The 23,998-nt window shown below is 40.8% G+C and overlaps 1 protein-coding gene across 4 annotated transcripts in view; it reads right to left on the reverse strand.

Annotated features, from left to right (window-relative positions):
- Positions 1–23,998, reverse strand: part of MYO1D (myosin ID) — a 352,561-nt gene that overhangs the window by 230,860 nt on the left and 97,703 nt on the right. For 3 of the 4 annotated variants that reach the window (XM_059047839.2, XM_067021775.1, XM_067021777.1), the window contains exons 2-10: positions 23,624–23,832; positions 21,337–21,430; positions 18,918–19,083; positions 16,639–16,692; positions 15,167–15,262; positions 10,653–10,769; positions 8,775–8,978; positions 4,101–4,246; positions 3,907–4,021 (exon numbers count right to left, since the gene is read on the reverse strand). In XM_059047839.2, the coding sequence (XP_058903822.1) occupies positions 3,907–4,021; positions 4,101–4,246; positions 8,775–8,978; positions 10,653–10,769; positions 15,167–15,262; positions 16,639–16,692; positions 18,918–19,083; positions 21,337–21,430; positions 23,624–23,832 (1,201 nt within the window). The remainder of the gene's footprint in view (positions 1–3,906; positions 4,022–4,100; positions 4,247–8,774; positions 8,979–10,652; positions 10,770–15,166; positions 15,263–16,638; positions 16,693–18,917; positions 19,084–21,336; positions 21,431–23,623; positions 23,833–23,998) is intronic. The other variant, XM_067021776.1, reaches the window with a different exon arrangement.

Genomic DNA, 23,998 nt, shown 5'->3' on the forward strand with positions numbered 1-23,998 from the left:
CGAGTGCAGCTCCAGGCAAAAATTATAAAGTAGATAATGTTTCTCCCTTCGCCAACTCTTGTTTTAATCCTGTCTTCATATCCTGCACCTAACTTTATTCATCAGACCCTCAATCCCTCAATCTGTTGGCTGTTAACCGCAAGACCCAGATTCCACTAAGTACCAACAAATAACCTTGAGTTATTCATTGATATTGAACTTGATGGAGTTAAGGTGTTTCCAAGAACTTGCATCTTTAGTTACACGGCCCTGGCTGACTAAAAATCCCGAAGAGTATCTCCTTCAGTTTTCCAAAAGTTAAAAAGCACATATGGGTCTAACAGAGGTTTCCAGGGTACAGTATAAAAAATTTAATTCTGAGATATAAGTATCCGTAAAGGATAAGAATAAGCTTTTCATTTGCTTCCACAAGGCTGAATAGAGTTGTAAATAACTGCAGGCTCTTTAGCCACTTCAGCACACACAAGGTTTGTGTAATAATCCTCTCTCTACACCTGTCTGTTCTGATAGCCTGCAGCATACATATCACCATACACACAGAAAGCACACGTGGCCCTGACTCAGGAAAGCTGTAGTACCTCATTTGAAGACGGGCAGCTTATACATTTTAATCTTGTGTGTTGATGGGTCCCACCTCATTTAGGAGGTACCTGAACTGACAGTTGTCCCCACTACCTTCTGTAAGATCGACACACTCACAGTAGAGTATTACTGTGTCTCATGGATCCCTGTTCAATGCTATTTAAAATCCAAGGGCTCGTGTCAGCTATCTGTCTGTGGCTTTCAGCTCCATCCCTAGTCTTCCAAGTCCTCCTCTGTATTCCATGGACGGGAAGCCTGCAAACTGGGTGGATTTTACTTTGTTTTTTATACTTTTCTGCTTTGTCTAAATCAGTGCTTCTCAATAGAGGGTGACTTTGCCCCCCCACGGGCATTTGGCAATGTCTGGAGACATTTTAGGTGGTCATGCCTAGTAGAACGCTACTGACATCCAGTGGGAAGAGGCCAGGGATACTACTAAACATCCTACAAAGCACAGGACAGACTCACAACAGTTATCCGGTCTAAAATGTTAGTACAGAGATGGAGAAGCCCTGGTCTAAGTATTTACTTTCATTGTGGGCACTTATTACATTTCCCATTATGGAGAAAAGTTATTTCTATCTTTGGAAAAAATATCCTTAAAATATTCAAAAAACAGGAACTCAGTATTAATTAACAGCTGAAATCATAGACTTTGTGACTATGGAATTAAAGATTAAGTCTTTTGTGCCAAGAACAAAAGAATTAAGTTCCCCAAATTCCAACTGTCTAACTAAAAGTGATTAGTCTTTGCTGAAGAGCCCAGTAGCTTCTGGTTCACAGTTTACTGTTGCTTCAAACATTGCTTACAGTCGTGGTTTTCAAACTAGGTTCTTCCAGCAACCTGGTATTCCCAGGAGGTTTCTTAGCAGATGGAGGGGACAAAGAGAGATGAGAGAGGACAGCTCAGGGGCACAGGGCTCTGGGCCTCCCATCCTCACTCCAAATAGAGTCAGCTTTGTGCCTGAGAGTCAAGTTCTCAGCATCTAAAAATGACTTGTAAACTACGGCACCAAACTCATGTAAAGGCGAACCAATTAGGGAGACAAGACATTATGGATCTCTCGGTGGAAGTTCACACCCCACCTATGAAATAGACAGTGATCCTGACACCGGTCAAGACTCTAGATCTAATAACCAATGCACAGGACATATAAGGAGCAGAGAAACAGATTAGGCGACCTCAGGAACTCCATTAGCAAAATCCAGACAGTGGGAAACACTAAAGAACAAATGACTTATTCTCTCAACAAAAGATTGCAAGAAAAATAGAGAGAGAGAGAGAGAGAGAGAGAGAGAGAGAGAGGAGAAAATCGATGGATGTTCAAGAGGCCTATCAACCAATCACAACATAAGTAACTTATTTGGATCCAAATTCAAACAAACTGTGAAAGCAAAACTCTAAGACAATTGAGGAAATGTGAAATGTGAGCACTGGCTGCATATTTGGTAACATTAAGGAATTAGTGTTAATTTTTTAGGTGTGATAATGGTGTCGCAGCTATGGTTTTTTATAAAAGTCTTTATCTTTTAGAGAAACACACTGAAATATTTACAGATGAAATAATGTGATATCTGAGATTTGCTTCAAAATAATCTGGGGGTGGGTGGGGTACAGATGACACAAGACTGGCAATTCACTGACAACGGTTAAAGCTGAGTGATGGGTACAATGGGTTTATTATATTGTGATCTCTGCTCTTATGTACGCTTGAAATTTTCCATAATAAAAATTTTTTTAAAATTAATCACTATGTTCTAAAGTTTTGGGTTTTTAAAGGAAATACTTGCCCAGAATGGAGATTCTAATTTGGGAACCCAGGCTGTATTCAGTAACTATTATTTTGGAGTGAGCTTTCTGTTACCTCTAGGTCACATTTTTCTTGGTTTATTTCACTAAGAACTGTTTTAAAGGCCTTTTGCTCCTTTTTCAGATGTTTGGAATAGTCTCCTGCAATTGTTGACTTTTCCCTTTATCAACTATGCCTGTGGAATTTGATATTCTGATTGTTAAAGGATATTTTGGACCAGTATCTCTGAACCACATCTGAATAACAAGTTTTATGATTAAGTTTGCTATAAAAACCTAAGCCCCAGTTATAATTGTGTATTATGTTATGCAACAGATTCGTTCAAAGAAAGCTGCGTATAAGCTTAACTGAATTGAATTACATCTTAAATATGTGATGAGACTTCACTCTTTAAATCAAAACTGTAGGTATTCCTATTAAAAAGTAATAATACACCCTTTGCATTATTTGTAAATACGTAGAATTCATACTACTATACTTGAACAAAATTGTTACGGTATTCTAATATTTAACACACGATGGATGAAAAAGGCAAAGAAGAAATTTGAAGCAGGAAAGCTAGTTATTATACCAGTATCTCCTTTTTCTGAATGAGAGGAGATGGAAAGTAGGAAGATGGGAAGGAATATAAAAGTAATTTAAATACAGCATTTCAAATAGCTTTTTACTGCTTACACTGGATATCAAAATACAAATACGGACTTTATTATCTATACTATTTGGCAAAGGATAAACACAGAAATTTATGGAAACTCAGAAGTTTTTGAATTTTTCATGTCTGTCCTCAAAATTGTTTAAAAATAGAAGTTTCAAAGAAAATTACAGGTCCCATTTCTATCGTGAGCAGGAGGTCTCACTGTCATGTTTTTAGCTGTGATCTGTGGCATTGTACCCTGCATCAATCATACTGTCTGGCTGTATCTTATCGGACTAGCGACAAATACAAAGTTCATAGAGAGCCAGGAGAAGAGAGGTGATAACTGTTGCGTGACACAAAGGAAAGTAAATGGAAATCAAAGTTAATACACCTGTTTTCGTGCATGGGTTTCAGGGAATATGAACCTCATTAACCAAAGACAATAAAATGCCACTTGGCTTACAAAGTAGGAGAAGAAAAAAGGAGAAATAAGAGCAAAAAAAAGAAAGAAGGAAGGGGAAGAAACTCAATTTGGAAGCAAAGTTCAGCCAACTGAAGTCATAAGGTGCTGCTCTGAATACCTTATAAATGATGTTAAAGTCTAATACACAGATGTGAATCAAAAAACTATGTGGTTATCAGCTGTAAAGTGAACATAAGTTTACTGATTTTTAACTTAGCCTTTTCTGGGCACCAACCAGACAGTCGACCAAGTTAGAGAAATCCCACCTATCAACCCTGAAAATGAACTGTACTACTTCAATACCCCAAAAAGGAAAGCTAAGGTTTAGGTGTTTCAAGCACCCAAAGATCAGCAGATACCCAAGATGCTAAGGGTTGACGCTATCACAGACAGTCTGTGCAAGTCCCACTCACGTGCTTCCAGGGGATCCCTTCCCGCTGGTACTCCTCCTGTTCTTGCTTCAGGACCAGCTGAATAAACAGCTGCTGGAGCTTCTCATTGCAGTAATTGATGCAGAATTGTTCAAAGCTGCAAGAAAAGGAATCAATTAGGCTCAAACAAATAAAAAATATAAACAATAGGGTTTTCAGTATCTTATCCGGTTTACCTGTTGTTGTCGAAGATTTCAAAGCCGTAGATATCCAAGACACCAATAACAGTGTTCTTCCCGTGGATGGTGGTGTCAGAGTTCTTGACCTCAATAATATCATTGATGCGAGAAACAATCCAACAAAAAAGGCGCTCATATATGGCCTGTGATGAAAATGACATCGTAAATTCTTGCCCATTGGAAATGAGTCCCCTGTTTGGATTTGTGGTAAGTTTTAAATTCCTATTGAATTAAATTCCTATTGACCTCCTCCTTACCGTTTAGCATAGCTGTTAATCCTCTAAGCTGAAAAATGCAGATCATCTGTTTAAAAATTATATGACGTAGCATGGTGTTTGGAGTTTTAAAAGATTATTATGGGTCACTACATGTGTTGTATTCCAACAACATTCCTTAGGTGTGTTTCTGTGCCCTGCTAATACCAATAATTTGCCTACTGCCTCACATAAGTCGCTTCATTGCTTTATTTTAATCTCATCAACTATAAAAAGCAGAGAACCAATGAGTTCTATGCCCTATGGATTCTAAATATATAAACATTGATTTATAATGCTAAATAAAGATCTGAGCCAAAAGGCCACCATTTCGAATTCCTTGAGAATCAAAATACACAGTCAATGCACAAGGATACACAGGCAAACACACACAGGGACAAAGGCACCACACATTCACACACATTCACATCCTGACACAAATGTGCACTGCAATGTCACATCTTTAGAAAGCCTTTCCTTCACATCTCCCTCCAGCAACCCGCTCCCTTCACCTACACACATCTATACACATCACCTCCATTCCTCACCTCCCCCTCCCTCCTTTAGGCTTCCAGCCACTCCTCTTCACTTCTGTCTCATGACTCCATTGAAAAGGCTCATCAAAGACCCCAGGCACCTCTGTATGGACCCTTTCTTGTATCTCTACAGGGACATCTTACTCAGATACTCAGCATCACTCAACCCAATTTCCTACTCTTGTCTTGAAACATTCTGTCCTCTGGGATTTGTAATATCACACTTTTTTGTTTGTCTGTTTGTTTGTGGCCATGCCAGGTGGCATGCGGGCACTTAGTTCCCCAACCAGGGATCGAACCCACGCCCCCTGCAGTGGAAGAGTGAAGTCTTCACCAGTGGACCCCCGGGGAAGTCCTGAATCCACACTTTCTGAATTTTCCTCTTATCTCACTGGCTGCTCCTTAACGGTGACCGTTAGTAGGTCTCCTCCTCTACCTGATCTCTAGAAGTTGGAGCTCTTCCTAGCCCTCTTCTCTTCACTCCCTATCTCTTCCTCTTTAAGTCATTTCATACAATATCAAAGAACGGTGATATAATATTACCCCTAAATGTATCACCTGAATGCAGATCTCTCCTCTGAGCTCCAGGCTCCCGTGTCTGACTGCCTACCTGACAACACTCTTGGATGTCTCACAGCTGTCTCAAACTTATGTCCTGTCTGGACTATTGATCTTCCCACCTCCTAAAACTGTTCCTACCCAACTTTTTAAAACAAATTTAATTAATTAATTAATTTTTATTTTTGGCTGTGTTGGGTCTTCATTGCTGTGCGCGGGCTTTCTCTAGTTGTGGCGAGCGGGGGCTACTCTTTGTTGCAGTGTGCGGGCTTCTCAATGCGGTGGCTTCTCTTGTTGAGGAGCATGGGCCCTAGGTGGGCAGAATTTGGTAGTTGTGGCACGCGGGCTCAGTAGTTGTGGCTTCGCGGGCTCTAGAGCGTAGGCTCAGTAGTTGTGGTGCATGGGCTTAGTTGCTCCGCGGCATGTGGGATCTTCCCGGACCAGGGCTCGAACCCGTGTCCCCTGCATAGTCAGGCAGATTCTTAACCACTGCGCCACCAGGGAAGTCCTTCCTACCCAACTTTTAACCATAAATAATTAGAGACAGAAACCTGGGGATTTATTCACTCATTAAATGTTTGCTGGGTACTTGCTCTGTGCAGTTTGTGGGAGATACTGTACCAAGTAACATGAACATTGTCTCTGTCTCCAAGGAGCTCAGGGGGTAGAGTGAAGGAAAATCACACACACGCGTGCACACACGCATGCACACAGATGAGGTGCATGGGATGTGAGGAGACTTCAACCTGTTCAGTGTTCAGAAAGGCCAGGGATGGCTTCTCTGAGAAAGTGGGCTGAGATCAGAAGGATGGTAAGTTAACCAGGTGAGAGGGGAGAGAAGAACAATCCAGGCAGAGGAAACAGCATGTGCAGAGGCCCTGTGGCTGGAAGGATAAAGGGATAAAGACAACATGTAAGGCCCGAGAGAAGTCTAATGTGGTAAAGAAACGAGTCTGGAATATGGCAGGAAATGAGACAGGAGAGGTGGGTTGGACCATGTCAGAAATCATCCTTGATTCCATCATCCCCAGAACAACAGGTCCTGTGGATTTTATTCTCCAGGTACAGTTTGTCTCAAATCATCCTCTTTTCCCCATTTCCACTGCTACTTTCCCTGTCCAAGCTGCTATCATCATCCTCCTGGATTACTGAAATATCCTCTTAATTGGTCCCTTTGCTTCCACCCTTGCCCTACCCACTGCCCCATAAGATTCTCATACTAAGGTCAGAGCCATCATTTTAAAAATTCAAACTTGATGACATTATCTCTGCTTAAAACATGCCACTCTCCGTTGCATCTGGATAAATTCAAATTCCTCTGAAGACTAAAAACCAAGCAAGAGGTTTACAAGGGTAAAAAATGGAATATGTAGCAACCTAATCAACCAGCAAACAAGAAAAAGAGAAAATGTAAACTTGGGAAAATAAAATATTTGCCACATGGATAACAGACAACAGGTTAAAGTTATGAGCTCTTACAAATGGACAATAAAAAGATAACAGCCCCAAAGAAAAATGTACAAAGCATATACACAAGCAATTCTCAGAACAGATGTAAATACTCTACAAAAATAGGAAAAGATGCTCAAATACACTAGCAATGAAAACTAAAGTAACAACGAGGTATCACTGTACACCCAGAAAATAGGTCACTTAAAGCCTCAGGTCAGGGTGTCCTTTGACCTGCTCATTCCTGGGAGGCCATCTAACTGAAATAAAAGCACTGGTGCGTAAGGAAAGATGGACAAGGATTTGCAGCATTCTTTGTAGTGGCAAAAAAAAAAGGGAACAAAGTGAATGACATAGAGGTGGATGGTTAATAAATTATGGTCAGGGCTTCCCTGGTGGCGCAGTGGTTGAGAGTCCGCCTGCCGATGCAGGGGACGCGGGTTCGTGCCCCAGTCCGGGAAGATCCCGCGTGCCGCGGAGCGGCTGAGCCCGTGAGCCATGGCCGCTGAGACTGCGCGTCTGGAGCCTGTGCTCCGCAGTGGGAGAGGCCACAACAGTGAGAGGCCCGCGTACTGCAAAAAAATAAAGAATAAATTATGGTCCCATCACCACACAGACACTAAAACAATGGGTCCATCAGTTGGCTTGAAAGGGACTTGCACGAAGCATTATCGAGTGAGGAAAGCAAAACGAAGGGCCACAAAAGGGGCCTGTGCAAGCGAGGGGCCCTGAGCTCCCCAGTCAGTCGGCTTCTGCTTTTCTGAGAATGTTTCTGGCAGCGACGCTCACAGCCATGGGGTGTGTTGAGACCGTGATGGTCAAAAAGTACCACTCTGGTTTCAAAAGGCTTAACCCACTTTCAAGGCACGTCTTGAACACCTCCTCATAGAATTTCACTAAAAATGAAACTGAGATCAACACCAGGCTGTGAGATAATAGAAAATACACTGGTCTCTGCCCCTGGTTCCTGGCACAGAGCTCTTGAAACCCTTGTAATTTCCTAAGTGATAAGAACACTCAGAGCATCTCTTGTTCTGATATTTGTCCTGGACCCCACCCCTGACCCGGGGCTCCTAAAACCCTTGTGCATTTCTGAGTGATAAGAGCATGAGGACCGTCTTTACTCTGCGGAGGTGACTCTGAGTGCGCTCCTAGCTGGGGGCCGGGCACCAGGAAGACCAAGCCATGCTTAGAAGTTTAGAATTTCCAGTCCCGCCTCTCATCCTCCAGAGAGGGAAGAGGGGCTGGAAATGGAGTTAATAACTGACCATGCCTACACGAGGAGGCTCCATTAATATCCCCAAAGTACAGGGTTTGGGAGCTTCCCAGTTGGCGAACACATCCACACATTGGGAGGGTGACGTACCCCAACTCCATGCGGACGGAAGCTCGTGTTCTCGGGACCTTCCCAGACTTTGCCCTGTAAATCTCTTCATCTGGCTGTTGGTCTGTATCCTTTCTCATATCCTTTAATAATCGGTAAATGTTTCCCTGAGTTCTGTGAGCCACTCTAGCAATTAATGGAATCCAAGGAGAAGGTTGTTGGTACTTCCCATCTATAGCTGTTTGGTCAGAAGCACAGGTGATAAGCGTGTGTGTGTGTGTGTGTGTGTGTGTGTGTGTGTGTGTGTGTGTGTGTGTGTGTGTGTGTGTGTGTTGGGGGACAGAGCCCTTAACCCGTGGGAAGCACAGGTGATAAGCGTGTGTGTGTGTGTGTGTGTGTGTGTGTGTGTGTGTGTGTGTGTGTGTGTGTTGGGGGACAGAGCCCTTAACCCGTGGGATGTGATACCATCTCTGGTAGACAGTGTTAGGATTGGTAGAAATTTTGGTACCAGAACCCTCGCAAGGCAGACGCAATGCCTTTAAAACCCCACCTTAGCAAAGGCATCCCTGCCGTAGCTGGCTTCCTGTTCTGTGTGTTGCTTGTCGATGACGTCACGACCCGTAGCCACCGTCCGGTAAAGGAGGGCTTTCTCAACCATGTCTGTCTTGGTGGACAGCAATTCTGCTATGATAGATACAAGCCTGCCATTTTCAATCAGAGGCGTGTCACCATCCACTACAAACTTTAAATTTCCCTGTATCAGAAGAGAAAAACCAAGACACACCACTTCCAATGAGATTCTGAAAAACGATGTCAGGGATATATTTGCTAGTTTAAGAGAGAATTCCAAGGGCCCTTGTTTGGAGTGCCTATTTTCCTAAATACATTAATATCTCAACGTATAAAAACCTAGTGTTTATGCATTTTTTCCTTCTCAAGATACTCATCTATATTTTAATTTTCAGCATATGTTTTTGATGGATGGAAATTTTACATTTTTATGTAGTCAAATCTATGAATCATTTGCTTCAGGGTTTCTCTTTCTTTGGTGTTATACTTAGATCATTCCTACTCTGAAGATTTTATGAATATTTAATATTTTCCTCTATCCCTCATACAGCTATTCTTACATTTAAGCTTTTTATCCACCAGAATGTATGTGGGTATGTGGTGTAAAGTAAGAATTTAACTTTATTTTTTCAGATGGTTAGTTGCTCCGACACCGTTAATCGAATAGTCTAGCTTTTCCTCCTGATTTGAAATATCACCTTTATTACATATTAATTCCCACCAAGTTTTTGATTCTACTTATAGTCCACTCAGTCAGTAAGCAACAAATACTTATTAGCCATCTACCAAGTGTCCAGCACATGAACTAACCTGTTGATTAATCTGGTGCTGAATTCATGCAGCAAGTTTTAAAGTACTGTGGCTTTTACTATCATTTTAAACCTGGTGGAATTAGTCATACCTCCTCTCCCCTGCTCCCCCACCCTACTACTCTAACACATTTTATTCGACCTTCTTACATGTTTATTGTTCTACGTAAATTCTACAATCATTATGTCAACTGAAAAACAAAATTCCTCTTTGGATTCTGAAGGATTATTGTAGCACCGTATTTATAAACTAGTTGAAAGCATGAGACAATTTAGAATGTTAAAGTCTTCCTAGTCAGGAACATTTAAGAGATTGTTTATATACAGCTATATAATATTTTTCACATAGGTCCTGTGCATTTCTGATTCACTTAGAGCTAAATGTCGCGGCAGGAAAGTGAAAGGTCGTTTTTACTCCAGATTTGTATCCACGTTGTCACTCATTTACTACCAGGTTACACGTTCATTATGTTTTCAACATCTCTAATCATATAGACAGTAATGAAAGGACTCCGACCGAAGGTTCTTCTAAGGTTCTAAGGTTCTTCTAAGGTTGGTGTGATGTGTGGAAAATAACCTGTGCGTAAGTGGGCCAGGGTGGTCCGTGGTGTTGGCTGCAATGAACTGGATGTGCTTTTAAGCCAGTCATTTCCAATCTATAAAATGAGATCATCAAAATTCTAGTTCTAGAAATCTATGATTCTATGCTTCAAATGCCTTTAGAAATTTGCTCTGTTCAAAAGATTTTAGCTTATCCCACCGGTGGTCACATCACTGCTGAATTCTTTTACCTTTGAAATTAACCAGTTCGAAGTCTGACATACCAGGAAGGCAAGTGAACTAAAGCCACAGTCTCAAAACCCACAGTGGCTTGGAAAATCCCTCCTAGTATGATAACACGTTGGAGGAAACTACAGATAGAGTAATTTCTTCAAAATGTCAGAGGAATTTTCTCTACATAAATTACTTTTTACAAAACCCCAAACCTTCTGAAAGAACATCCTAGTCCCAAAGGGAGGCGAAGAATTCTGAAAGGCGTCCCTACTCACCAAGTGGAGAATAGCACCCAAAATTTTATACACTGTTTGAATCTCCTCAGGTTGGAAGCCAATGACTTTCATGGCGTCGGCTACTACTTTGAATTCTGCAGCATCATTGATAGACGACTAGGAATGAAAACAGGAAACTGAGGTCACAGACACTGCATGTGAGCATTAACATCCCAAAACTATGAGACTAAATTCAAGTGTAGCCAAGGTCTTGATGCCTTTGGAGTAAGTCATTGAAGGGATGATGGGTATCCAAAGAAAATAAAAATGATTTCAGGGGTAGAAACATAACGCGGCACCCACAATGCCAATTGTGAGAGTCGCCCTCACCTAAGACAAGTACCAGGAACATTTCTGGAACCTTTGGGAGGAAGCAAGTCCTGAGCTGGCTCAGAGAAGCTCCAGGATGAGTGGAGGAAGTGGTATGACATAAGAGACCGCAAATGGAAACTCTGACTGACGGAGCCTCCGAGACATATGCCTAGCTACTGTCGTCTGTGGCTTTCTGTTCCACAGTTAGTCTTGTCCAGGCTGGGAACAACACTCCCACGCTTGTACAGTCAAGCTCTCTACTCCACAGGTGAGGAAGAGCAGGCCTCCCAAAGCCAAGTGGCCTGCCTTGATCATTCAGCAAGCTAGGAACTGGTCTGGGATTATCATTTCACTTTTTCAGGCATTCAACAAACATTCAGCAAGTCAGATCTTTTTTTTTTTTTTTTTGCGGTACGCGGGCCTCTCACTGCCGTGGCCCCTCCCGTTGCGGAGCACAGGCTCCAGATGCGCAGGCTCAGCGGCCGTGGCTCACGGACCCAGCCGCTCCGCGGCATATGGAATCCTCCCGGACCGGGGCACGAACCCGCGTCCCCTGCATCGGCTGGCGGACTCTCAACCACTGCGCCACCAGGGAAGCCCCAGCAAGTCAGATCTTTAAATGGCACAGAAGCGCTGCTGTGGAATAAATGTCTGTCCCCTGACCCCCAAATTCGTATGTTGAAATCCTAACCCCCAAGGTGATGGTGTTAGGAGGTGGGGTCTCTGGGAGGTGATTAGGTCTTGAGGGTGAAGCCCTTACAATGGGTTGGTGCCCATATGAAAGAGACCCAGAGATCCCCGGCCCTTCTGCCCTGTGAGGACACAGCAAGCAGGCACCACCTTTGAACCAGGAAGCACGCACTGACTCTGCAGGTGCCTTGATCTTGGACTTCCCAGCCTCCAGAACTGTGAAAATCAACCTTTGTTGTGTATGAGGCACCCAAGTTTATGGTATTTCTGTTGTAGCAGCCCAGCTAGACTAAGACGGGGGTTCAAAGATACCCGCCTTGAGGATCTGTAGCCCTCAGGTTGGAAATACAAGTGTGTCAATAAAATTTACAATGAAGCAACGGTAACCGCCTATCTTAGCAGTTTTCCCAAAGCAGCATCTGCCCGGGCCTGATCTCTTCCTTGGTGAGTTTCTGCTCTGGCCGGGACACAGAGACCTGGCCTGATGCTCGCCTGCTAAGGAAGAGCACAGGGAGGACTCCCCTCTGCCTGGTGAGCATGTGTCCCTCCAACGCCCAGGACGCGACCAGGCAAGCTCTTGCCCCTCCCAGGTCTCTGAGAGAGAGAGTTAACCTTGTCAAGCCTCAACTTCCTCATGGGCACAGTGGGCACAACAATGCCTTTCTTACAGGGTTGTTGTGGGGATGGAATGGAATTTATATAAAGCACCTCCCTAGTTCCGAGCACATAAAAAGCACTCGAGTATCAGATATTACTATTATTAGATGCTGCAACCATGTCGAAACTGCAAAGAAACCAGACACAAAGTCTACGCGTCCTACTGAGGAGAACTGTCAGCTGCCTACCTAACAGGCACCCCCCCCAGCCCCACTTCGTTCTTGTTGATAGAACCCTGATTTGTTTACCCCTCTCTGAGTGCACCCGTTCTTTCAGAACTGGTGCCAGCCTCAGGAGGTACATCTTCATTGGTCTAAACAAATCACAGGGACCTTATTCCCTTTACCAAGTGATTGGTCAGCCATGGACATGTCATGCCATTCTGGTCCATAAGACATGAGGTTTCCCTAGCTTAGCAAGGGTTACGGCCAGGAACGTTTCCTCTGCCTGTGACTCCTAGAACTGCTGCTGCCATTTGGGGACCATGAGGAAAATCAGCTGTAGTAGACCAGCCCGACCCAGTGAGGATGGCAGAACTGGTAAGTGGGAGAAACAAAGGAACATCTGGGTCCCTATCAACATTGTTAAGGCACTGAATTAACGACGTCTGGAACTGCCCCATCCCAGGGCTTCTTGTTATGTGAGATACCCAAGTTCCTTACTGCTTTTGGTGACTTTGAATTGGGTCTTACCTTACCTGCAACCCACAGGGTCGTAATTGTACATGAGTCCTATATTTTAGAAGAGCTAAGTAAAAGCATGATACACAGAGTGCAATACTTTATAGTTACTAAAATCATTCTATTAATTTATATTTGTTTACATGGGAAGATATGAATGATTCTATTATAATATAATAAAAGGTTGATTTCATCAGGATTTATTATATGATTCCATGAATAAATATATACACATAAACTGTTATCAATAATTATCTCTGGATAGTGAGCTTTAGCATATTTTTATTTCCTTTTGGTTCATGTTTATTTTAGGTTTTGACTGTGATCATGTATTGCTTCTTTGTTTTTATTAGAGAGGCAGAAAAAAAGGAGGGGGAGGAATAGGAATGGAAAACTTTGATGGAAAGGGAACCTACGCTAAATTTAGCTTTGAAAAAAAGGCTAAATGTTTATTTAATACTTGCTTTCTGTGGGGCTCTACATGACCGGGCCAAAAGCCACTTGGTCAATAAGACAATCTGATTTTAAAAGAATATTTTCAGTCACTGGCTTTTTTTTTTTTTTTTGTAGTACGCGGGCCTCTTACTGTTGTGGCCTCTCCCATTGCGGAGCACAGGCTCGGGACGCTCAGGCTCAGCGGCCATGGCTCACGGGCCCAGCCGCTCCGCGGCATGTGGGATCTTCCCGGGCCGGGGCACGAACCCATGTTCCCTGCATCGGCAGGCGGATTCTCAACCACTGCGCCACCAGGGAAGCCCCAGTCACTGGTTTTTTAAGTGTTGATTTTACAATCCTTTATACATCTTTAAGTACCTCTGACCTATTCTCAGAAAGCTGGAGTACTGCCCTCTGGTGTTTTGTTTGCTTTTAATTAATTTTCAGCCAAACATCCTGTTCTCAGATGACTGTAAAAGTAAAAAATTCGTGCAACTTAAATTTCAAACAATGGAAAATTAATTGCAAAATGCTAAATATCATTTATTTATATGCACAGTAATAAAAACACCATTAAACCAGTAATGCAGGTATAATTAGCTTAGGATGAAGAGCAAAAATTACAAAAAAAAAAACCACCTCTCACATCTATATTATTTCCTTTTATAAATTCTTTTATTTTTCCTCCAACTACAAAAGCTGTGCATTTTTAATTATAGAAGAAATGTGAAATGTGGAAAAAGAAGAACACAAATACCCATAATCTCATCCATCCAGAGTAAACAAGTAAAACCCTAGTCTATTTCCCTCCAAATCTTATTTCACATATGTGTGTGTATATATGTGTGTGCATGTGTGTATGTATGTGTGTGTATGTGTGTGTGTATACATACACACACACACGTGCATGTGTGTATGTATGTGTGTGTATGTGTGTGTGTATACATACACACACACACACACACCTTTCCCCCAACAAAATTGGATAACACTGCAATTACTGTTTTATAACCTATCATCAATAAGCTACTACATTACTAGGATTAGGTATAAAATGGCTAGCAGAAATTGTATTTTATATATATAACAGAAAACTAATTAGAAATAAAAGGGCAAAAAGATCTGCATATGTGTGAGCAAGGGCTTACGTGCAAAGGAAGGGGAAAAAAATGGAAAAAACTTGAAGGCAGGATAGAAATGCTCCAAGGGTCACAAACCTATTTCTAGGATACATCAAAATCATTATTGGAAAAAATAGTGAACGGCAATCTTTGATATCCATTTTCAACCACAGTGCTTGCTTGCTTGGCTTGCTTATTTATTTACTTACTTACTTACTTACTTACTACCACAGTGCTTTTAAACTTTCTTTTGTCTTACCAACTTGCCTTTGGCCAAATGATATGGTACCTTCTTTTGCGATAGATTTCCTACTTGTAACAATATTTTTATAGTGTCAAAATAAAAGTAATAGGATTAAAAATTTTTAAAAACCCCACAAGATCCTAAGAGAGAAACTTCTTTCCTATCGGATGGTGATAAAATACAGTAATGGGTTATTAAACAAAGTTATTGAGTCAATAATATATTGAATCTCTGTCCCTGAGAATTTTAAAAACAGAATAGAATAAAAGAGCCATTCATTTGCCTAAAGGCAGCAGGCTGGACCAGATAATTATTTAATGTCCCTTCTGATTCTCTGATTCTATTTCTGAATCATCTCAATAAGGAAACTCTTACCTTTAATTGGGCTCCAACATGGATGTAATTGTAGGATGAAAGGGATTTCTGGAGATGCAGAGAGCGGAGCATCTGCTCGGAACCTCCTTGGAGTAGCTGAAAAATATTTAATTAAAAATAAGTTAGCAAGGGCTTCCCTGGTGGCGCAGTGGTTGAGAGTCTGCCTGCCGATGCAGGGGACATGGGTTTGTGCCCTGGTCCGGGAAGATCCCACATGCCGCAGAGCGGCTGGGCCCATGAGCCGTGGCCGCTGAGCCTGTGCTCCGCAGCGTGGGGAGACGTGGCAGTGAGAGGCCCGCGTACCGCAAAAAAAATAAAAAATAAGTTAGCAAAATACATCCTGAACCCAACACACCATGTATTCTTACTGGTAGTCTAGCTTGTTTTCATTTTCTGGGCTAATTCACTTAGGTCGTCCTGTTTCTAGCTTTGAAGATTTTTTTTTTTTAAACCTCGAAGGTAATGGCTTCAGCATCATCAGTGATGGACAATGTTATACAGTCATGAGGAAAGTTATTTTAAAAACTCTTAGCCCTTTCACAACATAACTGGCATGAAAGGTTTTGCTTTGACTGTGGCCATTTGTAAAACAGGAGCTTGCGCTCTTGTGCTGGTCACGTGCTTAGCAGCCTTGTTATCTGGACAGCATAGGGTTATGTTTCAAATTCAGAAAAAGTCAATATTGCCTCAGAACTAAGAGGTGTCAGCAGCCAGTCATATGTTGAATTACACTGGAAACAAACAGCTTTTCCTCATCAATCTCTGCATCCCAGGAAAGGACAACTGGGTAACCGGGACTGTAGTGCTGGACAAAGACAAATTCCAACACTTTCATTCAAGTGTGGAAACGAACAGAACTCTTATATTTGGTAGAAAGCTAGTTTACTGGAAACATGGCGAATTGTCAACAAAAACACAAATACAGTACGCAGAGTCCTTCTACACAGAACATACATTTTAGAAGGCAATACATTTAAATCCTTTATATTAAACTGCACACTTTGCTCATCATTGGTTTACTGAAAATATGTAACTATTGGATTTTTAAAATTGATTTTTTAAATGAAAACAACCTGAATTTCTACTCCCATTTCTGGAACACCCCAAAATGGGAACAAAAGCTTCAATTCAAAAATAAGACAAAATTAATTTAACATATTCAGAATGTACCATTTCAAAAGCTTCTAGGGTCATTAAAATGTTACCTACACTGCAAAGAAACACAAGGGATGCTCAACTAAGGCAGTCGTCCGGTTGGTTAACCACCTGCTAGCTCTTTATAACAGCCATGCTCGTCAAGTCTCTGAAGAAGCCCACGGGGTAGGGTATACGCATGTGTGCACCCATGTGTAATGTTACCACGGGCCAATGGAGGCGTGGGAGGCACAGGACAGGAGAGAGCCCCAAATAAAAGCATCCATTCCCTACACAACTGGGCAAATGGTTGACTATCTGCATAACAGATTACTAACCTGATAGAAAGAATGAAAGCTTCTTTCTCCTGGCTGTTGCACAATCACTCTAGACTAAAAAAAAAAAAAAGCACATTAAAATAATTAATCTGATGAGGGACATATATACAATGGCATACTACTCAGTCATAAAAAAGAATGAAATAATGCCATTTGGAGCAACATGGATGGCCCTAGAGATTACCATACTAAGTGAAGCAAGTCAGAAAGAGAAAGACAAATACCATACGATATCACTTATGTGTGGAATCTAAAAAATAATACAAATGAACTTATTTACAAAACAGAAACAGACTCACAGACATAGAGAACAGACTTGTGATCTCCAAAGGGGAGAGGGGATGGGGGGGGATGGATTGGGAGTTTGGGATTAGCATATGCAAACTATTATAGAATATATAATATAGAATGAATAAACAACAAGGTCGTACTGTATAGCACAGGGAACTGTATTTAATATCCTGTGATAAACCATAATGGAAAAGGATATGAAAAAGAATATACATATAGAACTGAATCACTGTGCTGTATGGCAGAAATTAACACATTGTAAATCAACTATACTTCAATAAAATAAATTTTTAAAAAATCATTAATCGAGAATGTACTCCTAAAAGAAAATGAGAGCCACTTTCCCAGGGATTCCTGTATCAACAGTGCATTGAAATGTCCTAAAGACCGCGTGGATGGGACCAACCTAAAACTAGATCTCTATGGGGTTTTCTGTGCAATTTTTTGATAATTCTTTTTACTCTTTTAAAAACAGAGTTCCTTAAACTTTCTGAAAATGAAGCTATTTTGATTTTTTAAACCTAGAGCCTAAAGAGGAAATTTTTTGGGTGGGGGGATTGCAAGTGGGGAGAATAGGAAGGAATGTTTAGGGAGGAATATTCTCAACATTCCCTTCCTGAGGGTCTGCTGGCATTTCAAAGAGCAAGGCTTTATATCCTGTAATAAAGTGAGCTGAACAAAATCCATACACAGAGACCTCTGCTTTAGATGGTTTCAAAAAGATTGCTCTTGAGAGAGGACTCAAAATGTATATTCATTCAAGGGTATTCTTTTGATTGAGCATGTACTTAAAGTGAAGCCATGAAACATTCTGGAAAAAAGACTGATAATAGCTGGCATTTCCTGTCATTTTTCAACTGACTCTGATAAAACAAGATCTCCTTAACAGTCTGACTTCAGTTTAACAGACAAAAATAAGATTTATACTGCATTCTGCTGCCATAAAGACTGCTATGGTGTGTCTGAGATGGAAAACACTTAACTGAGAAGGCATGTCAGTTCAAATCTGAGTACAATTCAAGGTGGAGACTTAACCTAGTAAAGTTCAATCTTAACTGTAATAACCAGGCGAATCTAACTAACTGAAGGTTAGTTAGGACACAACCTCTCTGGCAGCCCCAAGAGGAGAGTTTTAACTGGAATCTTCTACAAAGTGGGCCTATCATTCACATGGGCAGATAAAAACACACTCTAAGTTTTCACAGACCAAATGCAGTATGCTTCATAATTAGGCTGTAAGATCACAAAGTACATCTATGTTACTGTAAAGCAGTGAACAAAGAGAAACTAGAAGAAAACGAGATTGCCAATCAATTAAAATAAAAACATCGGAGGATGTGTAGAAAGGAGTAGAAGTGATTAGTTCTAGATAGGTTTTTGTTAAACCTTACCCAAACGTTGGCACCCCTCACCACCCCTCCCACCTAAACCTTTACCTACAAAGTCTATACCTTTTCCCAGCTTGATATTGTAAGTGCTAATAAGAGAACACAGAAAGAGATCATTTTGCCATAGAAAGCTAACTGAGGAGCAGGAAGGGACAGAGAACAGGATTAAAAGCTACTTTGGGGCAATGAAAGAAATTCTACTAATATAATCAGGTTTTTAAAAAAAACATTCAGCATGAACAGACTCATATATACAGAGAACAAACTGGTGGTTGCCGGAGGGGATGGGCTTGGGGGGATGGATGAAATAGGTGAAGGGGATTAAGAAGTATGAACTACCAGTTACAAAATAAATAAATCACGGGGAGGTAATGTACACATAGGGAATATAGTCAATAATACTGTAAACTTTGTATGGTGATGGATGGTAACTGGTCTTACTGTGGTGATCATTTTAGAATGTATAAAAATACTGAATCACTACATGGTACACCTGAAACTAATATTGTAGGTTAATTATAACTCATTTGAAAAAACAATTCCAGGCCAAAAAAAATCAGCATTTGCAAACATTACCCTCAGAAATTAAGCACTTTTTACCTTCTCCAGTAAGTAGTTATTGATATGTCCACCAATAGGGTCCCCCTTGAAATCAAAGTTGATATCCATGTATTTTCCAAACCTGCTTGAGTTGTCATTGCGGTTGGTTTTGGCATTTCCGAAAGCTTCCAAGACACAGTTGGACTTAAGCAACATATTCTTCACTCTTTAACACAGATAAATGAAAATCACTGTAAAAGTTTTAAAGGCTGGGACTTTAAAGAAGCTAAATTTCATTAAAAGACATGCAAATTTGTGTACAAAGATGCTGACTGTAACATTTTTTGTAACATCAAAAAATATATATATTACAAACACCTAAATGTCCACCAATAGGGATGGATAAAAATAAATTTTTGTTTCCCAATATAATATGTAGTGACATAGAAAGAGGTGCAGAATATATTCACGAATGAGAGATGAAGTTGAAAAATAATATGTATTGCAGGATTTGTGTGTGGAGGGGTGCACACGTGTGGGGGCATGTGTGTGTGCGCACACACACATGTTAGTAAATGCTTACAAATCTGGAGGGGACAGCACACTTCACTATGGTTACCTAGGTTGATGGGGTATGTAGGGTGGAATTTCAGGGAACTTTCATGTTTTACATCATGCTGTAAATTTTAGTTTTTCTTTTTTTTTTTTTTTTTTTTTTAGTTTTTCTTTTAAATGAACATATTTTATTTACATAAAGAAAAATCTTAAAAAGAGATGTTCTGAAAAGAACGGGTGATACAGAAAATGATTCCATTTTTTTAAGTTCTTGCTTATAAAGCCTAGTGAAATTTACTGCATTTGGTTAATACATCATAAATGTGGTCTTGATTAGTTTAGAAACTGCTCATCATTTCGTCTGAAGCTGTATGGAATCTCTCTTTGATACCAGGTATTTAAGTCATTCTTTATTGGATGAATGCTAACTCTTTATAGAGCAGTCTTTCCCAGTGGACATATTTTAACTTCATTCTAGACTTTATGTCTTTGTTTCTATTTCACTGACCAAGTTCCTCTTATATGGGTGTATTGCCGAAATAACCTGATGTACCGATCCCCTGGTCCTTCCACTACCACTGTAAGTGACCCTACAAATTTATCTCCTCATGAATGAAAGTATACTTATAATTGGGGCAAGGGAAACTGCTTGCTTATGGTAAATAAAGGAAAGTGTCTATAAAACTGTGGTAAGATATGCTCTTAAAAAACTAGTAAATGGGGCTTCCCTGGTGGCACAGTGGTTAAGAATCTGGCTGCCACCGCAACGAAGAGGAGCCCCCGCTCGCTGCAACTAGAGAAAGCCTGCATGCAGCAACACAGCCGAAAAATAATAATAATAAAAATAAATAAACTAGTAAATGTAAATATGCCTTACTCCACTGTACCAACTGGGTTTAGAAATAAAATTAATTTAGTTCTCAGCCAGTTACTCTCCTCAGCTCCAAAGGAAATTTTAAAAACTTACTTATATCCTTGTTCTTGTCCTGTTAGGTTGCAAAGTCAGAATGAGAATTGCGGATGTATCACTATCAAGAAAAATACCTCTTTTGACCTGGCAATCTAGCCCAATTCTACCCATGCAGGGTAGTCTAGTCCAAATTCTCTGCTTTCAGACCAACCCAGCTTCCTTTCTCTGTATTCATAAAACTGAAGATTGAGATGTATATACAGAATGTGACTCTTCTGTAAATAAATACTGAGCCTCAAAGTAGCAACTTTGGAAAGCTCTTATTTTTTCCTCTTCAAAAAGTCCACACCACATAAGAAAGTCAAGTCATGTTGCTTTATAGCCACACTTCCTACTTTCTTATTTAAAAAAAAAAAACCCATCCCTTCATCCCTTACATATTTACTACGTAAATACCACGTACCAGACACTCTGCTGAACACTGGGCCCCAAACAGTGCGTACCCGCTTTATCACTCATCTTGCTGAGAGCAGAGCATGATGTGGCCTGAAACCCGTTCAGGAAATGAACCCTATTCAGAGCTTCTAATACCAAGGTTCTGCTTCTAGCAATGATGGAACAGCATGGATCTGCCTCCCAGAGTCCCCCTTTCACTCTAGAGAGTGTAGGACACAGTTTACAAAAGATGCTGGTATAGTAGAAAGAGCAAGAAACCTGTGAGAGCTTGAACAATACAACTACCAGTAAAGTATAACATCTTTGCTGAGCAAACATAACACTGAAGGCAGCGGTGACAGACTAGAATCACCTTAGCAGTATCTTTCTATTAAAAACAAATATAGAAATCGAGGGATATAAATAAAAGTACAGGGACAGTATGCAGGAAGGGAATCAAAGTAATTTAACCATTAATAAACACTCCATGCATATCAGAGTTTCGGCCTAACCTAGTCAAGTCTGTATAGAAAATGAAGCTCCAGTGAGAACTTGCTGCCACTGTTAGACTGCCCTTACCTTTCAATCTCCGCTCTCTGACTGGGGTTGGTGATGGCCGCAATGTACTGCATGATGTACTTACTGGCTTCCGTTTTACCAGCTCCACTTTCCCCTGGGGAAAAATTGTTTACGGCTTAAGATTACAACTTAAACCAAGAGGAATAATTTTTAATAGAATAATTTCAAGTTTTGACATTAGTTATTCATTTGAAATCCCTTATGTTTCATGTTTGGTATTTTGGGGGGGTTTTTGAGTTATTTCATCCTGTCGATATGGGATTGGTTCTAACAGATCTGAACATGTTGAAAAAATTAAAACTATTGTAGAAGCAAAATAACAGATTACAGATCAAGATTTACTTAGTAAAAATATCGAGGGGGCTTTCCTGGTGGCACAGTGGTTGAGAGTCCGCCTGCCGATGCAGGGGACGCGGGTTCGTGCCCCAGTCCGGGAAGATCCCACATGCTGCAGAGCGGCTGGGCCCGTGAGCCATGGCCACTGAGCCTGCGCGTCCGGAGCCTGCGCTCCGCAATGGGAGAGGCCACAGTGGTGAGAGGCCCGCGTGCCGCAAAAAAAAAAAAAAAAAAAAAAAAATCGAGGGATAAAACGTGGTAAACTAATTCCTTAAAGTCTTAGTACTTAGTGACTCTGAAGTCCAGGGGAAAAGAAACAAGAAAGTGACAAACAGTGGCCACGGCAAAATTCATATAACTTTGTTTTCTATGGCAGAGTTTTAAAAAACCTTAATGGGGATGAAATAATATTTTCAGAAAATTAGAGCAATTTTAGTAAAAAAAAAAAAAAACACAAAACAAAAGCAGCAAGCTCCAGACATACGGTGTCACATAAAAAGCATGATAAGTGACATAAGGAGGGGAAGAAGGATAAGTTTATAATTATCAACCCAGATTTTTAAATGTTTATCCCTTGTGACCCAAAACTCCACTTGTAGAATTTTATACTCTAGAAATACTAAAAATACTAATATAATCCAATGATAATCTTCAAAGGTTTTCAGACTATTTCTGCAGACTACACTATGTGTTATAGCTAAAATCTGAAAATAATACGGCCATCAGTAGAGGATTGGGTAAATAAATTATGATTCAACTATTCAATGGCATACTACACAACTGTTAGAGAATGCACTACTTCTATAGGTACTCTAATGAAAAGATGTCCACTAGACATTGTTAAATGGAAAAACAAGTTATGTAATAGCAGTTATAACATAATTCTATAGTTCTATAGTTATGTGTGACTATACGTATTTGCACACACAGAGAAAATGTTTAAAAGGATAAATGCTTTATTGTTCACAGGGGTTACTGCTAGAATTCTGGGGGGAACAAGGTATTCAAGGGAAAGGGACTTTTTGCTATCACTTTATACACTTATAAAATTGCCTCCCGCTCCACCCCGCCACCTTTTACAATCAGGCAGTAATACCGCCTTCAAATTTTGTTTTAATAAAATGTAGCCTTAGGGTATAATTCTTCAACTCCAACACTAAGTTGCCTCACTTCTCTGACCCTTAATATCCTCATCTGTGAAGGAGAAACACAACTGTCCTACTTACCAATCAGAGAGCTGCACTGATAACCAAAATGGAATAAAGATCACCAAAGCCTTGTAAAAGTATACAGCCACTCATGCAAATATGAGGTTATTACTAGCACGAAAAAAAAGTCCTACAGTTTGGGAGAGGGTATCCTGGGTCAGTGGGCAGATATTTTCTTGTTCCCAACTCACTACACAAGATTCCTTGAAGAGCTCAGCTTTAGAGAGGGCTCGGCTCCTGTGCTTGGGCACCCAGGGTCTGTCACCTGTCTCCCTCTCTGCAGCCTTTAGAGCTCTGGCCCCCAGCTCTGAGAGCCTGTTTCCAGCCCCCAGGCCTCTGTATGTCCCTGGTCACTAGCTCCCGTTCACCAGTCTGACTTGGAGTTCATGCTTCCTTTTTGGTACCTCAGGATTTCATTTTCCTGGTTTCATTCTGTGACTATTTAAAATAATTTCTGTTAGATTTTTATCCAGTAGTTTTCCGTGTTTGAGATGGGAGGATGAATTTCCTATGTCGCCTCAGTCTACAAAATTGACCAGAAGTCCATCCAAACATAATATATAATGTGTAAATGAACTAAGATTAGCAGATGCTCAGAAATAAGCTGGCATTACATTTTTTTTCCCCTAGAAAATTACTTAAGCTTTTAACTTCAAAAAAGACCTAATCAATTGTTTGGACCCTTGAGTACCAAGTAAGTTAAATACATATTGACCTTGGAAGAACAGGGACTTCTTAAATACCTGATATCACAATGCAAGTGTCTTTTGATCGCCTCTTCATAGCCTTATAAGCAGCATCAGCAATGGCAAAAAGATGCGGAGGTCTCTCGTACAGTTCACGGCCTTTGTACTGCTCGACTGTGTCCCTCCCATAGATGTTCAACAACTTGTAGGGATTCACAGAGACAACGACTTCTCCAATGAATGTGTAGATGCGCCCTTTTTCAAATCTGCACAGAAGCCAAAGAAAAGGAAGATGGAGCTGTGGTTATACAGAGATGCTATTTCTTTCCTATGAGTCTCTGATTTCCAAGAAAATCCAAACATCCCAGGAACTATTTCTGAACTGACATTTCACGGTTCTGAGTTTACTTTTAGAGATAATGTTTGAGGCTG

The sequence above is a fragment of the Kogia breviceps genome, chromosome 19 (assembly GCF_026419965.1).
Source record: "Kogia breviceps isolate mKogBre1 chromosome 19, mKogBre1 haplotype 1, whole genome shotgun sequence".
Classification (NCBI taxonomy): Eukaryota; Metazoa; Chordata; class Mammalia; order Artiodactyla; family Physeteridae; genus Kogia; species Kogia breviceps.